This window comes from Rissa tridactyla, chromosome 7 (genome assembly GCF_028500815.1).
Source record: "Rissa tridactyla isolate bRisTri1 chromosome 7, bRisTri1.patW.cur.20221130, whole genome shotgun sequence".
NCBI classification, from domain to species: Eukaryota; Metazoa; Chordata; class Aves; order Charadriiformes; family Laridae; genus Rissa; species Rissa tridactyla.
Window position 1 is genome coordinate 7,209,477 of NC_071472.1, and position 22,765 is coordinate 7,232,241.

A 22,765-nucleotide genomic window follows, 5' to 3' on the forward strand; every position below is an offset into this window, starting at 1 on the left:
GGTTAACAATTAAGTTGGTTAAGACTGTAAAACAGTTAACATGTCCAAGCAAAAACTTCAGTTACGAATTATGATATACTGCAGAGAGTTAAGGAAAAATAGTCAAAAAGCTGCAATTACTCCTTAAATAAGCGTTGTGAACTGAAACTCACATGCAAGGTTCACCTTCTAGAAAGCCATGTCATCCTCCAATCGCGTTACCCTTTCTCATTTTTGTAGGGCATGCTTCAGAATCACGTAAAACACGCAGGAAACACCTTCAGTGGGCTCCAAAATCAGGCTCTCCTCCTGCAAACCCGTTCTCATACAACTGATGCTGCACCCAGTCTGCTTTCTATGCCAGGATGGGTGCCAGTCAAGAACAGGAGAAAGCAGCGACGTGGTACAGGGCCAGGCAGAGCCGAGTGGTGGGACTCCTGCTCCTCCTTCGGCTCCCCGCTCTGCTCGGAGACCATGTGCTGCCAGATGTGCGGGCTGGAGAGTTATGTGCGAAGATATAATGCTTTTCTATTTACTAATATTGTATAACAGATGGGTCACAGAATTTTAATGAAGAGCGGTGAGTAATTGCCCTATTGTACTATTTGTCTAATCAGAATTTTTTAAAGTGCATATTATTCACTGGAGTGAGAGCATCAGGGGAAAAGATAAGAGTTTCTGCAATAAGCATACAATTATGATTAAGGCAGTAGAGTGCCTGTGGTCCCAAAATAGCTTACATTGATTTTTAGATACATGAGGAGGGAGTTCCCAGTAATAGCTTCCTTAAACACATTGAACCCTGAGGTTACCATTTCTAGGAGCTGTGTCTATTGGTGCTTGTTCTGATGATGCCAGATCTACCGAAATCTCCAATTTGAACTCTACGTTACACAGTTTGCAAGGTTTATTGTTCATACATTGTTATTTGTTTAAAACTCTGCATTTTTCAGTTTCATGTCATTTTCTGGTGAAAACTGGGCAGGATAATTGAGTCGTTTCTAAAGAAGTGGAAACCCACTGGCAGGAGAGTGATTCCAAGGTAACACTTTTTACCTGTACACTGGACAGACAGGAATATCCTCACATTCTCTTTCCTCATACAAGGTGTCCGGGCATGCCTGTCCCCCATTGGCAGCATCCTGAATGATAATCCTATACCGGGACTGCTTAACTGCAGTGGCATTGCCTGTAAAATAAAGAAAAAAATCAACTTCCAGACACGGCTGGTACCCCGATTTAGTGATCTAGCTGTCTTGGTTGAAAACATGCTTTGCATTTCATTTATATTTTGAAATCGTGAGCACTCTGGCACTACCCAAAGAAGAGAGGGGATGGTATGGTGGATGAAAAGCTACCATTACTCGTTTTAAAATTACCAGTAGTTCATCAGAACAGCATCTGTAAGGTTGATAAATAAACAGCCTAAGAGATACATCAAAAAACTTCTATTTAACAGAACAACAAATCAGACAAGAAAGTAAGTACGAGCATATACCTGGCCTTGAACACCTCCAGGGATGGGGCACCCACAACTTCCCTGGGCAGCCTGTTCCAGTGCCTCACCACCCTCACAGTAAAGAATTTCTTCCTGATATCTAGTCTAAACCTACCCTATTTCAGTTTAAAAGCATTACCCCTCAGCCCATCACTACACTCCCTGATCAAGAGTCCCTCCCCATCTCTCCTGTAGGTCCCCTTTAGGTACTGGAAGGCTGCTATAACGTCTCCCTGGAGCCTTCTCTTCTCCAGGCTGAACAGCCCCAACTCTCTCAGCCTATTTTCGTAGAAGAGGTGCTCCAGCCCTCTGATCATCTTTGTGGCCTCCTCTGGACTCGCTCCAACAGGTCCATGTCCTTCTTACGTTGGGGGCCCCAGAGCTGGACACAGTACTCTGGCTGGGGTTTCAAGAGAGTGGAGCAGAGGGACAGAACCACCAAGCTCAATCTGCTGGCCACACTTCTGTTGATACAGCCCAGGATGCGGTTGGCTTTCTGGGCTGCAAGCGCACATTGCCAGCTGACGTTGAGCTTCTCATCAACCAGCACTCCCAAGTCCCTCTCCTCAGGACTGCTCTTAAGCCATTCTCCACCCAGCCTGTATTAGTGCTTGGGATTGCCATGACACAGGTGCAGGACCTTGCACTTAGCCTTGTTGAACTTCAGGAGGTTTGCATGGGTCCACCTGTCAAACCTGCCCAGGTCCCTTTGGATGGCATCCCTTCCTTCCAGCATGTTGACTGCACCACACAGCTTGGTGTCGTTGGCAAACTTGCTGAGGGTGCACTCAGTCCCACTGTCCATGTCACCGATGAAGATGTTAAACAGCACTGGTCCCAATACCAACCCCTGAGGAATGCCACTCATCACCAGTCTCCACTTGGACATTGAGCCGTTGACTGCAACTCTTGAGTGCAACCATCCAGCCAATATCTTATCCACCAAGTGGTCCATCCATCAAATCCACCTCTCTCCAATTTGGAGACAAGGATATAATGCGGGACAGTGTTTTTTGTAGGATTCTCCTTGGCTCATGTTCCAGTTTGATCGTGAACAGTGGGCGTCTATCAGCCAACTGACTGGAAGCAACTTTGCAGAAAAAGAGGTGGGAGTCCTGATGGACAAGTTGACAATGAGGCAGCAATGTACCCTTGCAGCAAAGAAGGGCCACAGCATCCTGGGCCGCGTTAGGAAAAGCATCACCAGCAGGTCAAGGGAGGTGATCCTTTCCCTCTCATCAGCACTCGTGAGACATCTGGGTGCCATGTCCAGTTCTGGGTCTCCCCTGGAGAAGGAGGACATGGGCATACTGGAGTTAGTCCAATGAACAGCCACAAAGACTACTGAGGGACTAGAGCGCCTGACACACAAGAAGAGACCAGGAAAGCTGGGACACTTCAGCCTGGAGAGGAGGAGGCTCACGGGATCTTATCAAGGTGTATCAATACCTGATGGCAGGGAGTAAAAGAGAGAGCGCCAGACGCTTTTCACAGCGACATCCACTGTGAGATTTTTCAAACAGCTGAGTATCCATTTAACAGTGATTTAATTCAAGTCACTGCTCCTCAGCTTCCTGATAAAAGTTTAATGTGTCAAAAATCTACCACGTCCCTTAATTGGAGCAGCTACGCTGTCAAAGGAGGAGATTAAATTCATTGGGCACGACTTGTTCTCAATAAATCCATCCTGGCCAGTTTCTCAGAATCTGATTCTTGAAATGTTTATATCTCAAGTAATAACCTGTTCTTGTGTTTTTCTACATAACAAAGTTAGGATGAGTAATCTACAATTTCCTTAATCTTTGCTTTCTTTTTTTGGTGGGGGGAGTGGTGGTGGTGGGGGTCGGGAACCAATTGCTTGGTTTGGTTTGTCTTGGTTTTACTGGGTTTTAGTTAGTTCCTTAGGACTTACAATTTCTCACCCAGAAGACACTCTACTAGATGCTCTGGTGTTACTTTATTACTTCCTTCTCTGTTCACACAGCCCTGCTGACGTGGGAACATTGCATTTATAGAAATACTTATTCTTTAGTCCATTCCTCTCCTGGCTGCAGACAGGAGACAACAGCAGCAACTACACGTTACATTCTCCATGTTGTGTTTCCCTCGTTTCTCAGTAAGTAATGGACAAGTATTTCATTCAGCTTCCCCTTCCTTCTAATCCATTTCTGTAATTCTTGTTATCTAATATCCTCCTATAGCTTAATTTGCATTCTCAATATCTGTATTGTATTTTTAAATTCACTTTCAGTTACATGCTTGTTACTAATTTTTGTGAAACAATTTGACAATCAAAAAGGAAACAAGGTCCTGAACAACTCCAACGATGAGAAAAGCTACAAACAGGGCTATGCTGGCTGGGTTTGATGTTTTCTCCTCATGGTTTGAAGCTTGAACACGTAAGTCATATACAGACCTACACACGCCTTGTTCCCCTGGGCTGCCGGCTTTCTATTATAATAGTTTCCGGATAGAAAATAGAGTCCCGTTGGGCTTCAGCCCATCATACAGTCTTTCTTGGTAGCTTCCAGGTGTTCTACACTCCTGACTGCATAGAGCATGTTCCCAAGCGGGGTTGCTACCAATTCTCTCAGTTTGTTGAAGTCTGTCTTTATTTTCTTTTTTTTTTTTAAAAACATCTTGCTGATATTGCCATCCTTCCCTTCTCCTAAGAATCGTGAACTCTATCACTTTGTGATGATTTTCATTCAAATTATCTACCACCACTAGAATCTTAGCCATTTCCTTCCTATTAATCAGTACCAAATCTAAATGAGCTTCCCACAGTAATTTTCTCCACCTCAAGAAACTAAATTATCCTCAACATTTATTGCACATTACTCGAACCCCATTTTCAAAATTGAATTTCCTCATTGGCTTTTCTACAGCATTCCTTACAAATGTTAATGAATGTAATTTTTATATCTCATTTAAAATTGCTATAGCCCGATTTTCCAGAGTATTAGCATTATGTACGACTGTCCTTTTAAAGAAGAACTTCAGCTGATTTCAAGTATGGCTACGACTGCTCGCCCTCCTGAAAAAAGTCAAGCCTCAGGATCTCAAGAGAACCTTAACTTCTGAGTCCTTACTTTACAACTCGGATGATGCTGTTTGAGAGTTTTGGGGGTGCCTTACCTCTGCTTCCACTCCCCCCACCCTGTCCCACCCTCTCCTCATACAGGCTCCCATACAACTCCTCCTCTCAATCCACTCCTCTCATCCCTCCCTTGCTCTTGCATCTTTCCTTCCTCCGCACTGGACCCCCAGGGCTTGGGAAGATCCCTCTCCAGAGAGGGACAAAATCCTTGTTGACTACTGTAAAGCTATATCTGGTCCAGCTTTTACAGGAAACATTCAGCGTCACCGACTTTGCTCATGACCAGAGAGAAAGGCAGAATCTGGTCAACACAAGACTCTGAGCAGACAATAATAAGGACAGCCTCTCCATGATTTTTGTCACTAAAACCAGAGCTGTTTTCAGTGCTGTTGTGCAAATAAGAGTTTTTGAAGGGTTAAGTCTTTAACTGTGACCAGCTCTGGTTGTGCGTTCTGTTTATGAGAACTGGAAGTGGCAGATCCCTGACAGAAACTGTCTGAAACAAGGCAGAGGTCACTGGAATTTCTGATCGTGGCACATCATGCATTTTATCTGCTGTTACTCCATCTTGTTTCAAACCTGATTTAAGGCATGGGGAAATAAATAGGACAGTTACTACCTAAACATTTCACGTAAACTTGTTTAGAGAATTAAGCAACAGCGGAATTTCTAACCTTTTCCCCAGACAACCAGTGCCCAGAAGAGGGGAGGTACTTACAGGTACCACCTATTTTCAGGAGGGAGATGAAAAATGTTATTTATTGTCAGGTGCTTGGGGTTTGGTTTTTTTGGTTTTTTTTTAAATCTCCCTGTTTTAAATCTATGCTGACAGAGCAGAGAGCACATCACCCATGCTGAAAGCCCCTACCCTCCCAGGACATCTTCACCACCCATTACGGAGGTGACAGAGGAAAATCTACATGCTGCTGCGCATTCAAACCATTTCATATCCTGAAACCTCCATATCGATTCTTTGATTCTTGTTTCGATTCATCCTCAAAGACCCATTAAAGCAGATATATTATAGGAGGCTGCTGTAGACAGTTGTCACCTTTAAGTATCTGAAATGGCAGAGAATCAATAACTCGCAACAACCTCCCTGTTCCTGCCTCACCAACAGGTGTTTGGATTCAATTGCACTTCTTTTGTGAATTATGTTGTCTGTCCATCTGTTATTGCCCTAAGTTCACCGCTGTCTATGCTTCTGAGGTATGAGATAATCCTTCACCAGAAGACAACCTGTTGCCTGATGACATTTAAATGTAGGGAAAATGCCAGCTTTTTTGTTGTTAGATAGTAAAGTTGGACGCATTTTCTCAGATAAACTACAAACAGCTTAACTGGTAAAGTTCTGTGTAAACCTGATTTAGTGATTGCATATTTGTCTAAGCTCTGATCTTATGACGGTACACATTTAATTTTAAATCTGCCAGGCAATACCTGTTCCTGCTTGATCTGCTTAGTGATTCACCATCTGTGTGTTGTTTTCATTAAATGCAACTTTTCTATAAAAAAAACCAAAACCCCTAACAACTCACACATGTATGGTAGTTTTTAAATTTCATTATCGTGCTCAGGTTTTAATTGCACAATGCAAATGAAAAAAAAAAAAACTTTGCAATGCAGCTGTATCAATCACAGATCCAGCAAAAAGCAAACTCCCCCAACTAAGAAGTTTTAATTTAGAATTATATTAAAATGATAACACTGCCAAGGAGGTTAAATAATTAATTTCTTCTCATTTTAATTGTAGACTATTATTTAATAAACAAAGTAATTTACCAGGTAATTTATTCTACTTCTTCATAGGCAGCTCATTTAAAGTCTAAAAATAAATTGCTAATTAAAACAGGATTCACTGTTTTAGAAAGCAGCTCATTTTCCTGTACAATCTAACAAGGACTACGCTAGAGCATCCACTGAGAATCTTTGAAGGGCATGGAAGCCACCAACAAAAATGAAATATTATGGTAACTGAGAAGGCTTTCATCTGAACAATTAACGAAACACACAAATTAGTCACAAAAAACAACACTAGACCATTATAAAGAAACTTTGCTAAACACCTAGTGCACAAAAGCTAACCAACTAGATCAAAGAAATGGATGGTCCTTGAAAAACCACAAAGCACGGGAGTTATTTGCACAAGCCTGTATGCACATCTAGGTTGGTCAAGAGCAATAAATTTCTTACAATGTATCAATTCCACATATAGCCATACAATGTTGGGGGCTTGGACTTCTGATTTTGAAGCCCAGAAGGAATTTATTCCAGGTAAACAGAACTTAACTCACCAAATCTGCTCACGAGGATCCCACCTCCCTCAACAACATTAGTGTCAACAAACCAGAAAGTCCAAAACTCGTCCATATGAGTGCCCTAAAAATTATCAGACTGACGTGAACTACAACTACCGCACATTTCTAGGCCAATTCTCTATTTTTTTTTTCACGAATTTTAACCTCTTCTTAAAGGCTTACCAGGCTGACATGCTGTTGGGCAGCGAGTCCACTCACTGAAAGGCGTGACAAGGCAGTCTTTCTTGCAGAGGAGGAGGCACGGCCGCACGGTCTCAGGTCTGATGGACTCTGGACACCTATCGATCCAAACGCAAAGATAAAATACAATAAAAAATTAAAACTACAGGGAAGTGTTTTACTCCTAAGGCCCTCACAGGGCTGTGAGCAAAGATATCACTTCTGCTCATAGCAAGCCTCATTTTGCGATTTTTTTTTTAATTCATTTTTAACTCCCAAATGAAAAATATTTCTAATAAAAGTTTCAGACACAGTTAATATTTAAAAACTCAAAGGGTGTAAAGGGGATAATTTTCTGGGATCAGGCAAATCTTGCATTTCCAATGGGGGAGCAGAGAAGGAATTGCTCTCTTTTAGTTTTTATTACTTAGAAAGATCACTTAAAAATCCTGAGTAATGCATGAAATCCAAAATGACCCCATTTGAAAGAAGAATACGCCACTAAACCCTAATGGGAAAAAAAATAAATCTTAAAGCTATGATTCTGCTACTGAGATAGTAATATCATACTTAGGGGTATAATTTAAAAGAAAATAAATATAAAGAGGCATTTCTTCTCATTAAGTATGATTATCCTAGAGGGTAGATTTCTGTTATCTAAGAGAAGACATTTAAGTATTTTTCTGCAAAAATTTTAGTTTTACTTGGCTTTCTTTGCCTTGCAACCTCTTTAGATATGGTATAGTTTTTCTTCATGAAATCAGGAAAAATGCAGAATATAACAAATGACAGCATGCCAACACACAAAGGTTATCTATTTACATGGCTTATCTCATTTCTGAAGCCGTATTAACGGCAGACCTTCACCCCAGCACTTCTAAAGCCAATGTTACTTTGGTAAAGTTTTCCCGGGCAGTAACAGGGTACTATTTAGTTCTGAAACACGGAGGTTTTATTCCTTGACTTCGAACTGTCTCCCTAAAGACTTCTAGAGGTCTAATTTTTAAGATGATTATCAGCGTAAGAACAATATGCAGTGCAGCTGCAAACAATTTCGTTAAGAAGCTCTTTTAAGGACTCAGCAGTCCTTTTTGATCCAGCCACTTCCATCACGCGAGGAACGCCGCGGCACTGGAGCCACCACACCAAAGCCCCTTTCTGAAGTCCCCAGTACACAAACCTCTTCTTTCAGCAGGATTTTTCCACCAGTGAAACTGTTTTTCCTTCATGTACTTCATTTAAGTATTTACTTACCCCCTTCAGTTCCATTTCCCCTTAAAACACCTCAAAAGCGGAGGGGGTAAACAACTATTTTAGCCCTTATATTGCTCTATAAACAATATGTTTAATTAGGTAAAGTTACAGCATATCAATGGATTCTAGGTATAAATGAATATTAGATTTCTTTCCTTTTATTTAATTAGTCTCATTAACCTCAAGAATTTTAATTAACTTTACTGAAATCAACACAGTCTGCTTATACGAACAGGATTGCTTTGAGAGCTACAATAAGAAATGAAACTCAGTTGTAAGTCTCTAGACTCATTAACAGTGCAAAAAATAATTAGCAATGTCTTGATTTTTTGATATTAGGCAGAACACCTGTGCTATTTATTTTCCTCATTTAGTAAAGCAAAGCAAAATTCCGAGTATTTGTACTGCAGAACACAATTTTGTTGTGCTGGTATGACATTATAGAAGCTATATCAATCAACTGCACGATATAGATCACACATACGGTTCTGCCTTATTGTGGTGTAAATATAATGCAAACTCTATTTACTGTTTCTATTTTATTAGAGCATTGTTAATAATGTATTGATGAACGTTATATTCAGATGTATTTTATATGTTCCTCACACCAGTCCTTCAGGAAAAATATTTGCAGAAAACTAAATTAGAATAACCGAGGAGCTACAGCAAAAAAATCTACCCCACTAAAAGCATGCATTTTGCTTGGATTTACATCGAAAATTAAAAATGGGCTAGTTATTTCTTTCTGTTACATATTAGTATCCCTTTCATAGCAGTGACGGAATGGTAGCTGGAGAATTAGGCCTGACATGAAATTCTTTCCAAAGCTGCCTGTTCCATACGCTAGCTGAAAATGTCTTCACATGACTTGTCTTGTAACTGCAAATAATCGCTATCAGCTTTTCTTCAAATACCTCTTAGGTGTGACCTGGCCAGAACTGCTCCTCATGCAGAAGACTTTCCTTGTCTGTATTCCCACTCCGCAAGTGGCCTCTCCGCTCCAATTAACGGTCGCATTGAGCGCGGTTACCAGCGCGTCTTCAGAGCAGGAGCTCCAGGGAGAAGCTTCCCAGAAGAAATGCACGCACGGGTGATCATTACAGGCACGGTGCTCCTGAAGGGCTCGGTCAGGAGGACAGGCTTTTCCACCTGAAAAGGGTCAAGAGAACATCATATTTTATCTTGTTGCATGTGGAAAAATGGAAAAATATAAAAAAAAGTTAGGTTTGCTTAATATCTTTCCCCCCCCCCCATTTAAAATAAATAAATAAATAAAGCTAAAATAAAGCTGTTGACCTTTATGGCTGCAATAACAACCTTCTAAAATATTGTTTCCCCATTAAACTAGCCTTGCATAAAATTGTATTCCAACGCATAATGGAAACAGAAACAGGCAAAGTATATTTCTGAGTTACCTTATTGATACTCCTACACACAGCCAAGTTGATTCCATTTAAATGCCAGTATCACTCAGCAAACATGCAATTAGGTTTAAAGACAAATTAAGCATTATTTTTATGTTCATCCTCCTTGCTAATTTCCCAAGGAGGAACATCTCTTTTTAATATTTGGACTCCATTCACGCGTTGCCTTAAAGAGCTGAGCTGGAGAGGGTGCTGAACCGTACTGATAGAGGAACGTATCAAATGATACCCACACCCGCAAATCAAGGGGGGAAAGCCTGAAAGACAGGTTTTGAGTATGAAGAATTTCCTTTTCTGAAGCAGCATCCTTCAAATTGGTGTCCAAAGATTTTGCTAAGCTACTGCACTTTGTCAACAATTTGTAATAAGTCTACAAAGTGCAGGAGTTTGAACAGCCACCCCAGAAGCTTTACCACTCCAGCCAGCAGCCTGAATTTATCCCATAGAAGCAGCAGATGTTCGTAGCTCAAAAGCTAAGGAGTAATGCGGTGAAATTGTAACAGTAAGCGTCGTCGTTTTAGGAAGAAAAAAGTAAAAATTACTAAAATCAAAACCATTCTCTTCCAGGAGGGAGAATCTGGCAGCTCACAGCCAAAGTGCTGCAGGTTTTGAAAGAACTGAAGCGTTGGGGTCAGATACCACAAGGTTCAGAGCACCTTTATGACCTAACTGAAATCAACATGAGATGAAGGTATATTGCTCCTCAGAGGGATGCCTATCGCCTTGTAGGACTGAGCCTTCTCAAATAAGGTGTGACCCCAAATGGCCACAATGAATAGTACTGAGAAAAGAAAGGGACAGAAATTTCTTAGCACACTGATTTGGATAATCGCGTCACATTGCCGTTATCTTTTCATGAAAATGGACTGTTCCACATAGTGCTCAGTCTCTGAAAGATGCCCGAAGATTTTGACTTGGCAGGAAAAATGCAGACCAGTTATTGCTCTTGTGTGTTTGAGCACGCGTAAAAGGAAAAAAAAAAATGTAGCAAGGAAACAGCAAAATGTCTGGTCCATTAAGAAGAAATAAAAAGAAAAAGAAAAGATTTAACCCAAATGTTGAGCTTCACAGGGAAAAATTAAGGTGGGTTGGATTTTTTTTTTCAAGAATAGCCAAGGTAAGGAAGCTCTCCTAAACAAGGGAGAGTAATAACAAGGCAGTTTTAACTTAAGATAATAAGAAATAGCACATGGTCCATCCAACCTAGCAGTCTGCCTGCAAAACCGCAAGCAAGAGATGCTGTTTATAAAAAGCACAAAAGCCTGGCCACCTTCTGCAGTTCATTGGCAACTTTTGTACATGGAAAGCAGGGCAGCACATCACTGCCTAGCCATTCTAATAGCCGTTTACAGACTTTTTACGGACCTGATGTTCATCAGTTCCTCTAATCCTGCTGAGACTGCCTCCCTCCACAGTCTCCTCTTGCACCAAGTTTCACAAGTTTGTTGTGTAAAGAAATATCTTTTAAAACCCGATTTAAACCAAGCCCCTCTAGCTTCATCGGTAGCCTCCTGGTTATCGTGTTCTGGGATCGGGTGAAAAGCTTGGAGAAGAGGACCCAAGGGTTTGAGCTGGTCGGCCTGTGAGATGGCTTCCAAAGGTCCTCAGGCAGCAGAGCCACAGCTAACACTGCCTCAAGTTGACAAAGGACAAACAAAATGTCACTCGCAAAGGTAGCAGAGGTCTGTAGAAGTTGGTGGCTCAGCTGCGAGCTGAGTATGGAAGTTCCAGAGAAAATATAACATTGCCTTAGTATTGCAGTGATAATGGTATTACACCCACTTCCACTCTGCACAAATTCCAATCAATCACCATTTATCTGTATGCAGATGTGTGACTCTGCAGAGCAAACCATTGTACTCATTGTTAAAGATGTACAGAAGAAGTCAGGGCGTTAGATTTTAATAGTTACTTATTCCTTCTCGAGGAACTTAAAGTATTCAGTTCAAAGCACGTCATTTTTTGTTTAGCATGTTTCAGGCCGAGATGACTGAGCTTACGTACTTCACTTCTTCAAGAATTTACTTCTTCAACACTTTACTTTCATAATTCCATGTTTGTCTTTTATTTGCATTTCAGCCCCTCCATGGAAAACACGAAGCCAACTTTATTTTTCATTTTAATTATTCTTTAGCCTATAGACTTTTTTAGTAGTAGTTATTATCCTTCAGTCGACAATTATACAACAGTTTTCATCCTGAAGGGTCCCAATTTTCTTTGCAAGTGCTTCTCAGGATGTTTATGTGAACACAGACCATTCACGTGAGTAGGGGTGTGCCAGATCAAGTCCTTACTTTGCCCCAGAAACAGTGGGTGGCTTTAGTGAGAATTCACAAAATAGCACTTAACAGAGCTTGTCCGAGACTAGATTTGCATCTGAAAGTGTTTTGCTGCTGCATTAGCTGCACATAGTGCTGACAACAGTAGATATTCCCGTTGTGTCAACAAGGCTTTAGACCTGTTCACGTTTTATGAATTTTTATGCACCAGATGCGATACTTTTTAAATCCTGTGTGATAAACCAACACATAAATGAATTACCATACGTGTAACTGTGGTTAGAAGACTACACTTCTTGATATGAAATAGTTTGCGTAAATAATTGTATCGCTGATGTTGATATGTAAAATCATCCAGACAGACAATGTGTCCATGAAGAGCCAGGGAAAATTATATATAGTCATCAAGAGCTATTTACTTACTCCAGTGGAAAAACAAGGTCAATACATTCTAGGTCTGCATTAATAAAATAAACAGGTCCTTTTCTATTAACTCATTTTTCACAGCTCATTGTTCTTTTCCAAATTGCTACTGATATGTTCCTATATAAAGACACTCACACGATGAATTTGTGTCATGCAGCAATTTCATCAGTACAGGATGGAGCTCTCCTGAAGTAAATTCTCACCCAGACCGGCCCTCAATAGGCAGTAATTCATAGGCTGAGGTAAATAATTTTGAACTGTGACAGAATTTCTCTAAGTGATGCATGCATTAACTCAAGCCCATAAAGATCTGTTACTCACTAGGCATAAAGTACAGACACGGAGTATTATTCCTCATTGCTACAGTGTTGGGATTAGCTCTGATCTAAACATGGCTTGGCTGAGGAACGCAAGTCAACTCACGAAACGAACAAGCAGAGATCAACCCAAAATGTTTACCACTCACCCTCAGCTGGAAGGGCCAAGATGGACCTGGTCCTGCTTTGACTGCCCTCAGCATTTTTACTGGAGCATGAGTGGGAACACGAGGACCACGGGGACCACTCGCTGATGACACAGTCTGTTGCACAAGGAACTTCACAAGCCACAACTTCAGGACGGGGAAGGTCTGAGCAGAGGTGATGTGGTACTTCTTCACCTGGAGCAAACAAAAGAAGACAGACGTGGAAGAAGCTCAGCTTGGTTCAAAATCCACGGTCTGCATCAAACAGACTAACTTTATGTCAATAAATGCCTCCCTGCCCATGGAGAAATATACTACAAAAGAGCACATGGTTAGGCTTTAGGCTTGAAAGTGTAATACTTGAACAACTAACTTAAGTATTTCTTCAGAAAAGCAAAAAAGAAAAAAAAAGTGTTTCAGGTTTTGTTTGCGATGACATTGAGGTTCTGGAGCGTGTTCAGAAAAGAGCAACGAAGCTGGGGAGAGGTTTAGAGCACGAGTCTTCTGAGGAGCTGCTGAGGGAGCTGGGGTTGTTCAGCCTGGAGAAAAGGAGCCTGGGGGGAGACCTTCTCGCTCTCTACAACTGCCTGAATGGAGGTTGTAGTGAGGTGGGGTCAGTCTCTTCTCCCAAGTAACAAGCGATACGACCTCAAGTTGCACCAGGGGAGGTTTAGATTGGATATTAGGAAAAATTTCTTCACAAAAGGGTTATCAAGCATTGGAACAGGCTGCCCAGGGAAGTGGTGGAATCACCAGAGGGACATGGTTTAGGGGTGACTTGGCAATATTAGGTTAACAGGTGGACTTGATGATCTTAAAGGTCTCTTCCAACCAAAACGATTCTATGATTCTATGATCCTGGCTGCAGTCCACTTTATAAAGCAGTCAAGCACCAGGAATGAGAAAATTCAATCAATAAAAAGCTGTAATATCAATTATCAACAGAATTGATGATAATTGCCCCATATTTTTCATCAGTCTCCACCTACAGAACTTGTTTTCCACAATACAAATTATGCAGGTCCCCCAAGGAAGACAATATCCTTCTGCCTGTAGGCCAGAGAAGCATCCGGTAGGTGTTTTGGTCATTCTCCTACAATCTCAGCTCTGACTCTGCTTCTCACCCAAAAACTAGGAGATCCAAACTAATGGATCTGTTGGACCACCCCCATCCAAGCAAGAAATACCAAGGGACCCGGACCAAAGCGTACCTCCTGATGCGAAGCATCTTTCCAAAACCGCTTTCAACAAGGCAGCAGGACAATGGGGGTGGTGGAGAAAAACCTACCAACCAAAACAACAGCTGGCAGAAGCAGCAAAACAAAGCACACAAGGGATGTCATGTGGAGTGCAACACATGGAACTATTGCTTTTAAAAAGCAAAATAACATATTAATTTATTTTTAAAATAACAAATGAAATGTCCAGTAATTTTATTAATTGCATAGAATTTATGAGGACATTATAATTCTTAAAAATGTATAAAACATAACTCTCTTAGTACTGAATTACACATAATGTCTTAGAAATCTAATTCAAGTGATGAACAGACGTGACTGACTGTTACACTATTCTCTTGTTTAGTCTTCCTAGACCCTCATGAATCTCTAGCTACAAATCCAACATTTCTGGAAGCTCAAATCTACCTGTTTACAAACAACAAGCTCACACTGAACGTTACCTCCCCTTTTGCCCTTCTAATAGCTACAAAGCTCTCCTTCCAGGTTTCTTTGATTATGAACCTAGGAAAAAACACAATGACTATCCAGGCTCAATTACATGTAGGGAAAACAAAAAAAAATTAAAATTAATAATAGTAACAACTGGCTCTTTCACCTCACGCTCCAGCAACGTGCTCCGTAACAAGGCGGCCCAGCATGCAATTATAACTAGGAGGGTAGAGAACTGTACTGCTTCTGCAAGGCAACGCGTGTTCAAGTGAGTAAATAAGAGAGGCAGGCTGCTAGCGAGAGTGCATAAAGCTGTCAACGGCACGGCGGTGTTATCCGCAGTTGCATCCCTAAATGAAGACAGGCTCATCGCCCTCGAGGCACAAATAAAACTTTTCAAGCATATTATGAGAAGTAACGGAGAATCTAGCAGGCAATCAGACTGCAAGATATGTTTAAAAATACTTTATTTGTATACTCCCTTTCCCTTGCGCTCGGCTATGCTCATGAGGAAAGGCTCCAATATGCCCAGTCTTTGTACCACTATTTGAAGTTTACTCAATAAGAAAAAGGAGACGAACGCCCTCCCTACAGACAGCCCCCATCCTTTGGTACTGAATTTGGCACCCCTGCAAACCAATCTTAATCCATCATTCACTTTGACTAGCCTATTATCACCACTGCTGCTTTGGATGCTCACATAATGCTGAGAACCATCTTTAGAAAAAACAATGTAAAAACCGTAAATAAACCTGTAAGCCTTTTTCCAGCTGTCTCCTCGAGTCATTTTAGCATCAAAATCCCTGCTAACATTTTGACAGCTCGTCTGTACAGCAGCAGAGAACACGAGGGCATCCTGCGGAGACTTGATTTGAGGAGCAATGGTACAGTAGCATCAAGAGATTATATGCTTTGGGGAAGTAGAGTAAAACATCTGTCCTCCTCTCCCACCACTGACACTTACAGGGAAGCGGGGGAACAGCCAGCAACAGGCTTCTGAACGAGAAGGGATGAGATGGGACACTGGCCCTGCAAGGGTGTCCCCCTCCCCTCCATCCGTGCAAGAGGTTATCTTCATTACATATGGACTTTATGGCAAGGGAGTGCCACGAAGTTCACCAAATTCTGCATTTAGTCCAACTTTTCCACCAATTAGGTAGCTGCAGAGATGTAAGCACTGGAGAGAACTCCACTTGCTGAAAGGCATGGGAGCCCTTCCACTGATTTAATCTGACTTTACAAAGTCCAAGCGACTCCACTTGGAAGATGGTTCAAAATACTTGGGTCTCCTTTGGGGTGGCTTCCTCCACCCATGAGTACAGATGCCACAGATTTTCAAGTGACCACCCTGTGGGGGAGGGAAGGAAAGGAGCAAAACGCACTTTCCACTTCTTCCCTCCGTGATTTCTTTTCACGCTGGATTTACAGCAGGTGACAGCAACAGTAACACTGCGAACAGAGGCTGCAATTCATGGTTCCTCAGCAAAGAAAGGAAGCTTTGAGGCTTTTTATAGAGTTTACCACCCGGTGCACGAAGGTACAATTCAACACTCACTTTGATTTACTTTATAGCTCTATTCGCTGTGTTCAGGTTTAATTACTGGCTTGTATTACTGCGGAGGGGAAACGTTCTTCTGTACCAGCTGCCTGGCAGAGAATTCTCAGAAAACTACCATATACTACAAAGGGAGGCAATAATCTTTCATTTTCCATGAAAAATACTAGTACCGGATACATCTGAAGTGTGCTTTATGCATTGTCACAGATTTACAGGGAATATTAAATTCTCCTGAGCTTCCAAATTGTCCACCCAGTACCTTGAAGGTGTAATTCTTATCTCGGATATTCTGAATAATCTTTCTAGAGAAGGCTTTCTCCCTCTCTCAATAAGACTAATGCCTTTAAGCACCTAAATTATGCATCTGAATGCAATATGAATTCCTCTCCAAGTATGTATTTAGATCTCAAGACAAAGCATCTGAAATCAGCCCTGGAGAGCAGTGGGGTTGGGGATCACAGCAGAAGGGTGCCAGTCTTGATGAGAGCCATCTTTCCTTCAGGAAAAACAGGGAAAAGGACAGCACTGACCCTGACAGCTACAACTTTGCTCCCTGTTAGAATTTTTTAGATGAGAACTGATGACGTTGCTCTGAAGTTCATCTTGTGGTAACCAGGAATTAAACCCAGATGGCAATTCAGGGACCCAGTCTCCCCTGGTCAGAGCCCGGAGCAGCTCCCTCTTGATGGGAAACTGGTTCCCCTCTGCAACTTGCTGTAACGTTGGAATAAACTGAAAGCATCGTTCATCCAGTCATCAGTAAACTGAGACAACCGAGGCGCAAGGACAGAAGACGTTTTCAAAGAAAGAAAACGAAAAGTAAAAAAAGGTCTTAGGATTTGTGGGGTCCTCTAGTTAGCTTGGACCGGATCCAACACATCCAATCCAGCCTACCCCAGAGGTTACCACCACTGTCTTTGTTGGCTTTCTTCGGATATGACTTGCTCATTTCATCTTTTTTTCCCCCCTTGACACTGTGCAAGTGCCCAGAAGCAGTCTCAAGGAATTACGTTTGCTCCGAAGAGTGGTTTTTCTGCTGTAACGCTAAACAGTACAAATCCACAGCTGTTACTGAGACACCACTGGAGATGTGGTTAGGATGGTGACTGAGCAACTGAACAGTTTCATCCTAATGTCTGAGGACATATGGTGAAAACTAAGTGGGGCTCAGACTGGGGTGAACCTTGGGAAGTCCTTTCTATCCTTAGGGTAACCACAAACAACTACCGCTCATACAACTGCACATGGAAAGCGCTGCCTGTAAAGCAGAACTCAGACCTACATTTTACAAAGACTTATTTACAAAGAGTTATAATAGCTATAAATAGCTATTAATTGATTAATGCTAGTTATGATCAGCACAGCATCTTGAAAATATTCCTCTTTTTGACTTACTCGGTACAAAGAAATATAACAGGGCTATGAGTCAAGGGGAAATTATTTTCTATATTATGAAACGTTTTAATGTTTCAAAGCTTTCAAATTTTTATATTCCATATTACAAAAAAATCCAGATCTTTCAAAAACATTTTAAAAAGCTGGGGGTGGGGGGAAGAGAGAGCAAGAGGATAATTGCATGTATGCGGCTTTTAGCCGTCACCTGAGAGGCAAAACACACAACATCTAACCTCTGATCTACATCAGAATTGAACCAGCATCTCCGGCATCCCAGGAGCCACAGTGTTCCCTCTCACATGCTCTTTATTTCATGTTTTAAGCAGAGTTTTTGTTCTCAGCCTTGCTGAATGTCTGCTTTCCTAAAAAAAAAAAAAAAAAAGTTGAGAAAAATGATAGAATCATAGAATGCCTTGGGTTGGAAGGGACCTTAAAGACCATCCAGTTCCAACCCCCTGCCCTGGGCAGGGACACCTCCCACCAGACCAGGTTGCTCAAAGCCCCATCCAGCCTGGCCTTGAACACCTCCAGGGATGGGGCAGCCACAGCTTCTCTGGGCAACCTGGGCCAGTGTCTCACCACCCTCAGAGTGAAAAATTTCCTCCTGATATCTAATCCAAATGTTAGCTTTCTATTCAAAATGTTTTATTGCTAACATCCTGACCACCTCTAATGACTTTTTTTCAGCTGATTGCCTCGTACTTGAATAGTATAGTAATTAAAGCTAAACACACAAGATATGTTCTACAGATAATATTTTCGGTACAGGAAAGATTGAATCCATCTTCTTCCAAAGTTAGGGTGTAATAATTGCAAAACAGAAGATGAGAATGGCATTTTTGTAAATATATTTGCTAATAAAGTTGACCATTACCTCATGTATTGGTCCCTAATTTGAATTCTGTAACAAGGTAACAAAGAAGCCACATGGAGAAGTGCAATTCTGAGAGGAATTTTTAATTCACTTTAAAAGCAAATTAAAGTCTTCCCAACAAGGGATGACACAGAAGCCTTCTTGAACTAAAGAGCTTGTTTTTTCAGCTATTTAATTCATTTCTTATTGTCTTTTCCATCTTAGAAGGAGAAGCCGCTCCCCACAGCCCTGACTAGTGCACTCCAACTGCGAGGCAGTGAATCAACAGGAAAGTTTCGTTCTCAATCAGTTCAGTCTTAAACTGCATCTGTCCACTTTACACAATGCCTTGGAGCTCCGGCCCATGAGTCTCATTCTTCCCAGCGACCTGTGTCCCCATCTCCTATGATACAGTTTAATTACTCCTGCCACAGACACCCCCCTCCTGGCTCAGGGAAAAGGGAATCTCTACTGGATGGGTTACAACTGAAGCAACAAAAATACAAATCCCATCAGGCAGCAGGAATTGAAAGATCAACTCAATAACAAACCAAGTATCCTCCCTTTTGACGCTCACCACTACACCACCTTCGTTTTTTAAGAGGAAAATTTGAAAAATCACTTTGAAATTTTCCGATTTGCGCACGTGTGTGGAGCCTTGAGCCACCTCCATGGTGTGGAAAGGCTCAAGGAATTGCAGTTCGGACCGTTCTGCATTGCTACACCTTCACGTTCAGGAAATTTATTTTTTGCACAAATGACTGCTGCAAAAACGCTGCATATTTAATGACAATTACCAGTTTGACATCAATATTTCTCCTTGCAGCATTTCAAATTATTCAGTGGAAATAATGAAGCTGTCATCTAAAATACTACATGTATCGTAAAATTTTATGTACCACTTAAATCTCAGAAAAGAATGACAATAAACTTTGATTAAATACTTGCCTGTAACAGAGTAAGATGTCAACAGACAGTAGTAAATTCAGAAGAATTCCTATTGACCGTATGCCAGTTTGCTAACAGCAATTGCATTCAGAGAAAGCAGTCTGCTGACAATATCTTGGTCTAGGCATCTCATCAGCTAATGACAACGTTACATTTAAAAGCAATAACAATCAAACTACAACAATAGGAGAAATTTCTTATAACCATTTTGAATGTCTTCACCTCATCACAACATCACAGATTATTTTTTTTCCCCTGTTGCACGAGCAGCTTTAGAGATACTTTAAAGCATCCAGGGCCTGCCATGCTCAGTCGTCACCGGGAGACCAATGTCACACTTCGCTGAAATCCCTGGCTCCTGGTTGACTTTTCTTAATGCCAGTCAACAGGTGAGAACATCGGAGAAGAGCAGTGTCAGTTTGTCAGGGAAAGCAGTGGCGTATGGAATAAATTTAATTGCAGTGGTCCATCATTATTATCCGAGCCCCACAGCCTAGAAGAGGAACGCAATAGCAATGAAGACGAATGGAGGTGAAGATCCATCATGAAACAAGATGAAGCAGCGAAGAAGAACAAGCCACTCACAATGGAAAAGAGGAAATAAACACAAATACAACCAGGATCATTCTCAGAAAAAAAAAAAAAAATTAGATGAGACAGTCATCGAGGATTTGAGTCAAACGACTTAACTAAAATGCAACTATGAAAACCAACGCATTTGAATAAGGAAAAAACATTTTTTAAGCACACAATGCACAATGAAGAAAAAGGGAAAAACAACTCAGGAGAATAAGGAAAAAGGAAAATAAGATGAAAAAGTATGAAAAAATGGCAGAGGGAATGAGAATAAATGTGAAAAAGAAACAGTATGTCTGGAAACACGTTACAAAATCACCATAGTTTTGCCCAGATCCCTGCATCGCTGGCCACGATTGTGTCCTTTACCTATGTCCAAGTGATCATTACAGAGGTTATGAGAAAAAGATGATGAAGACTACAGACAAAAAGTGATCTCTCTTTCTTTCCCATACACCCTCTGTTGCACTTTGGACTGTTTACCCTCTTTGTCTATGTAGATGCACATAAGAAAATTGATTTGTGACTCTAAAGAAGCTCCAAGAAAGTGAGCACAGGGGGAGGCAGGTCAGCGAGCGGCTGCCAAGCCTGCAGAGAGCCTCCCAGTACCCCTCTGTGGAGTATTACACAGCAGCTACCAGTCTCAAGGTTAAAAAAAAAAAAAAAAATACAGCTGCATGAGGTTACCTACACAAGAGATTGGCTCCGACGTATTTCCTATCCCACACAGAAAGACAAGTAGTCGTTTAAAGGAATTTGCGACACATTCACCTGCTGGGCTTGGGTATAAAAGCAGAATTAATTCCACCTTGCGGCTGTTTGCACAAGCCCTCCTGAATTAAGAGAAATTGCTCACATGGCAGCTGAAAGTAAACATGGGTTCACTCTATTCCCAGAGAAGAGCACAGAAATTCAGGCTGCTGTTCCTAATAATTAACATAGCCCAGCAATCTGAAAACATAAAGGATAAGAACTAAACATAATCCATATTAGTGTTCTGGGGTTTTTTTTCCCCTCTCTCTCTTTGCAATTTTTTCTTTTTTCTCCATTATCCCTCCTCATTATAAATGAGGGAATCTACACAGGTGGGTTGATCACAACTGATTGCAATTAAGATTTATTGTTAAAATTGGTGCTGTGGTGTAATTGAAACAGGTGTCCCTCCATTTTCGTCTCTGTAGTGCTTTGTTCCAAATGCTAATCAACACAAAATACTGTAGAAACCAATTACGCAAATAAGTCAAATGTATTAACAACATTATAAAATATACATATCTTTCCAAAACTTTAAGAAAAAAACCAACTATGAGTAGACTTGTTTACTCCAATGGTGTATAGAGTCCACTTCAACTTACATATCTGTGCAGTGGGGCGGAACAACTTTAGTGGAGGAATTCAAGCATATTAATTTAGAATAAAGAAGGTGGCATTCTATTCCCACTGCATCACAGCCGTAAATTTCTAAACATTCCATTTTTGCAGACTTAAGATGCCATCTTTAATCTAAAACCTCAAAAAAAACCCCAAAAAAACTATAAGGGAGATATTACGACGGGCAAACTACAGTAACGGCACTCTCATACAGTAAGTGACCCCAAAAGGAAGAGTTGTGTGTGCACGCATGGAAAGGTGCAAGGCTTTTATACCTACTGGTTTGGTTATTATGATTTTGGTTCTGATTATGCTACTCTTAGGAATGCCGTACCTTGCTGGCGTGCTCATAGCCATCAAATGGCCATGACTAACTGTTACCCAAGCAATATTCGCCAAATAAGTCAGCAATTTCCCATACTTTGGGAATAACAGACTCTTTCTCTTCTAGCCCCAGAAATCGCCCCACGAGTGAGTTTATATTAACATAAGACACTGCAAAATTGTAAACAACAGTGCGGCAGATGAGGTTTATCTAAGTTGGCAAAAGTCTTGTTTTCAGATACAGTGAATGCTAATGATAATAAATAATTGCAAAGACCATCTGGACTCTTTGAAAAACATCTTTCTCCAAGTCTGCAATTGAATCTCTACAAAAAGAGGATCAATGCAAAAGAAAATGAAAACAGTAAATTAAAATTAGATTTATGCCAACTACTTAAAACTAAGTGCTCATTTAGAAGCAGTTAACACAGCAATGTGCTGTAGTTCAGATGCAGAGTCTGGCCTAATCCCATAAAGCAACTCTGAGAGCTTCCACGGTCTTCCACGAAACGCTCAGAATTTGCAGAACCGAATACTAGGCTATTTTTATTTTTATTATTACTACTAACGGCAGTAGTTTCTTTCCCAATTTTGTCTCTAATTGATCCACAAAACACAGAACACAGTGGTATTAAGATGTCCTATTCGATAGCTTTAAAAAAAAAAAAAACCCACAATCACAATAAAGAAGAAAATTCTCCCAGTAACATAGATGATCATCGGTCAAGGGTCTAAACGAATGACTGAAATCTGTTCTTGACAAAAGCACTGCAAATTGCAAACCATGATCTTTGGTTACCGAGTACAATTTCTTAGTGTGCACGCCAGTTTTGCCAAGTATCAACTCCGCATCTAAACTGCATAAGGCATTCTTCAGATGGGTTAAGTTACTTCTGGCTAACGTACCCTGACCTACGCTTGAACCATTTTTACATAATAAAGTTGTGAATTTCAGAAGGTGTGTTTAATTTCCACTGTATTTTGCATAGATCATTTAGCGCGTAAAGTGGGGATAAATCAAATGTAGGAAACACAATATTAATAATATTTTCTGCGTGCTTCCACTTTGCCCATGAGGTGGAACTTTAATTCCATCGTTAATAACGATGCCTGCATTTTCAGTCGGCCATGCATCATTCCTCTAGTGCCATTTAAAGTGCATTTGGTCTC

At 41.0% G+C, this 22,765-nt stretch overlaps 1 protein-coding gene across 1 annotated transcript in view; it reads right to left on the minus strand.

Moving 5' to 3' along the window:
- The window catches only part of THSD7B (thrombospondin type 1 domain containing 7B), a 538,929-nt gene that overhangs the window by 138,613 nt on the left and 377,551 nt on the right, over positions 1 to 22,765 (minus strand). The window contains exons 12-15 of the mRNA XM_054207661.1: positions 12,904 to 13,095; positions 9,223 to 9,457; positions 7,058 to 7,173; positions 1,036 to 1,168 (exon numbers count right to left, since the gene is read on the minus strand). Of these exons, the coding sequence (XP_054063636.1) occupies positions 1,036 to 1,168; positions 7,058 to 7,173; positions 9,223 to 9,457; positions 12,904 to 13,095 (676 nt within the window). The remainder of the gene's footprint in view (positions 1 to 1,035; positions 1,169 to 7,057; positions 7,174 to 9,222; positions 9,458 to 12,903; positions 13,096 to 22,765) is intronic.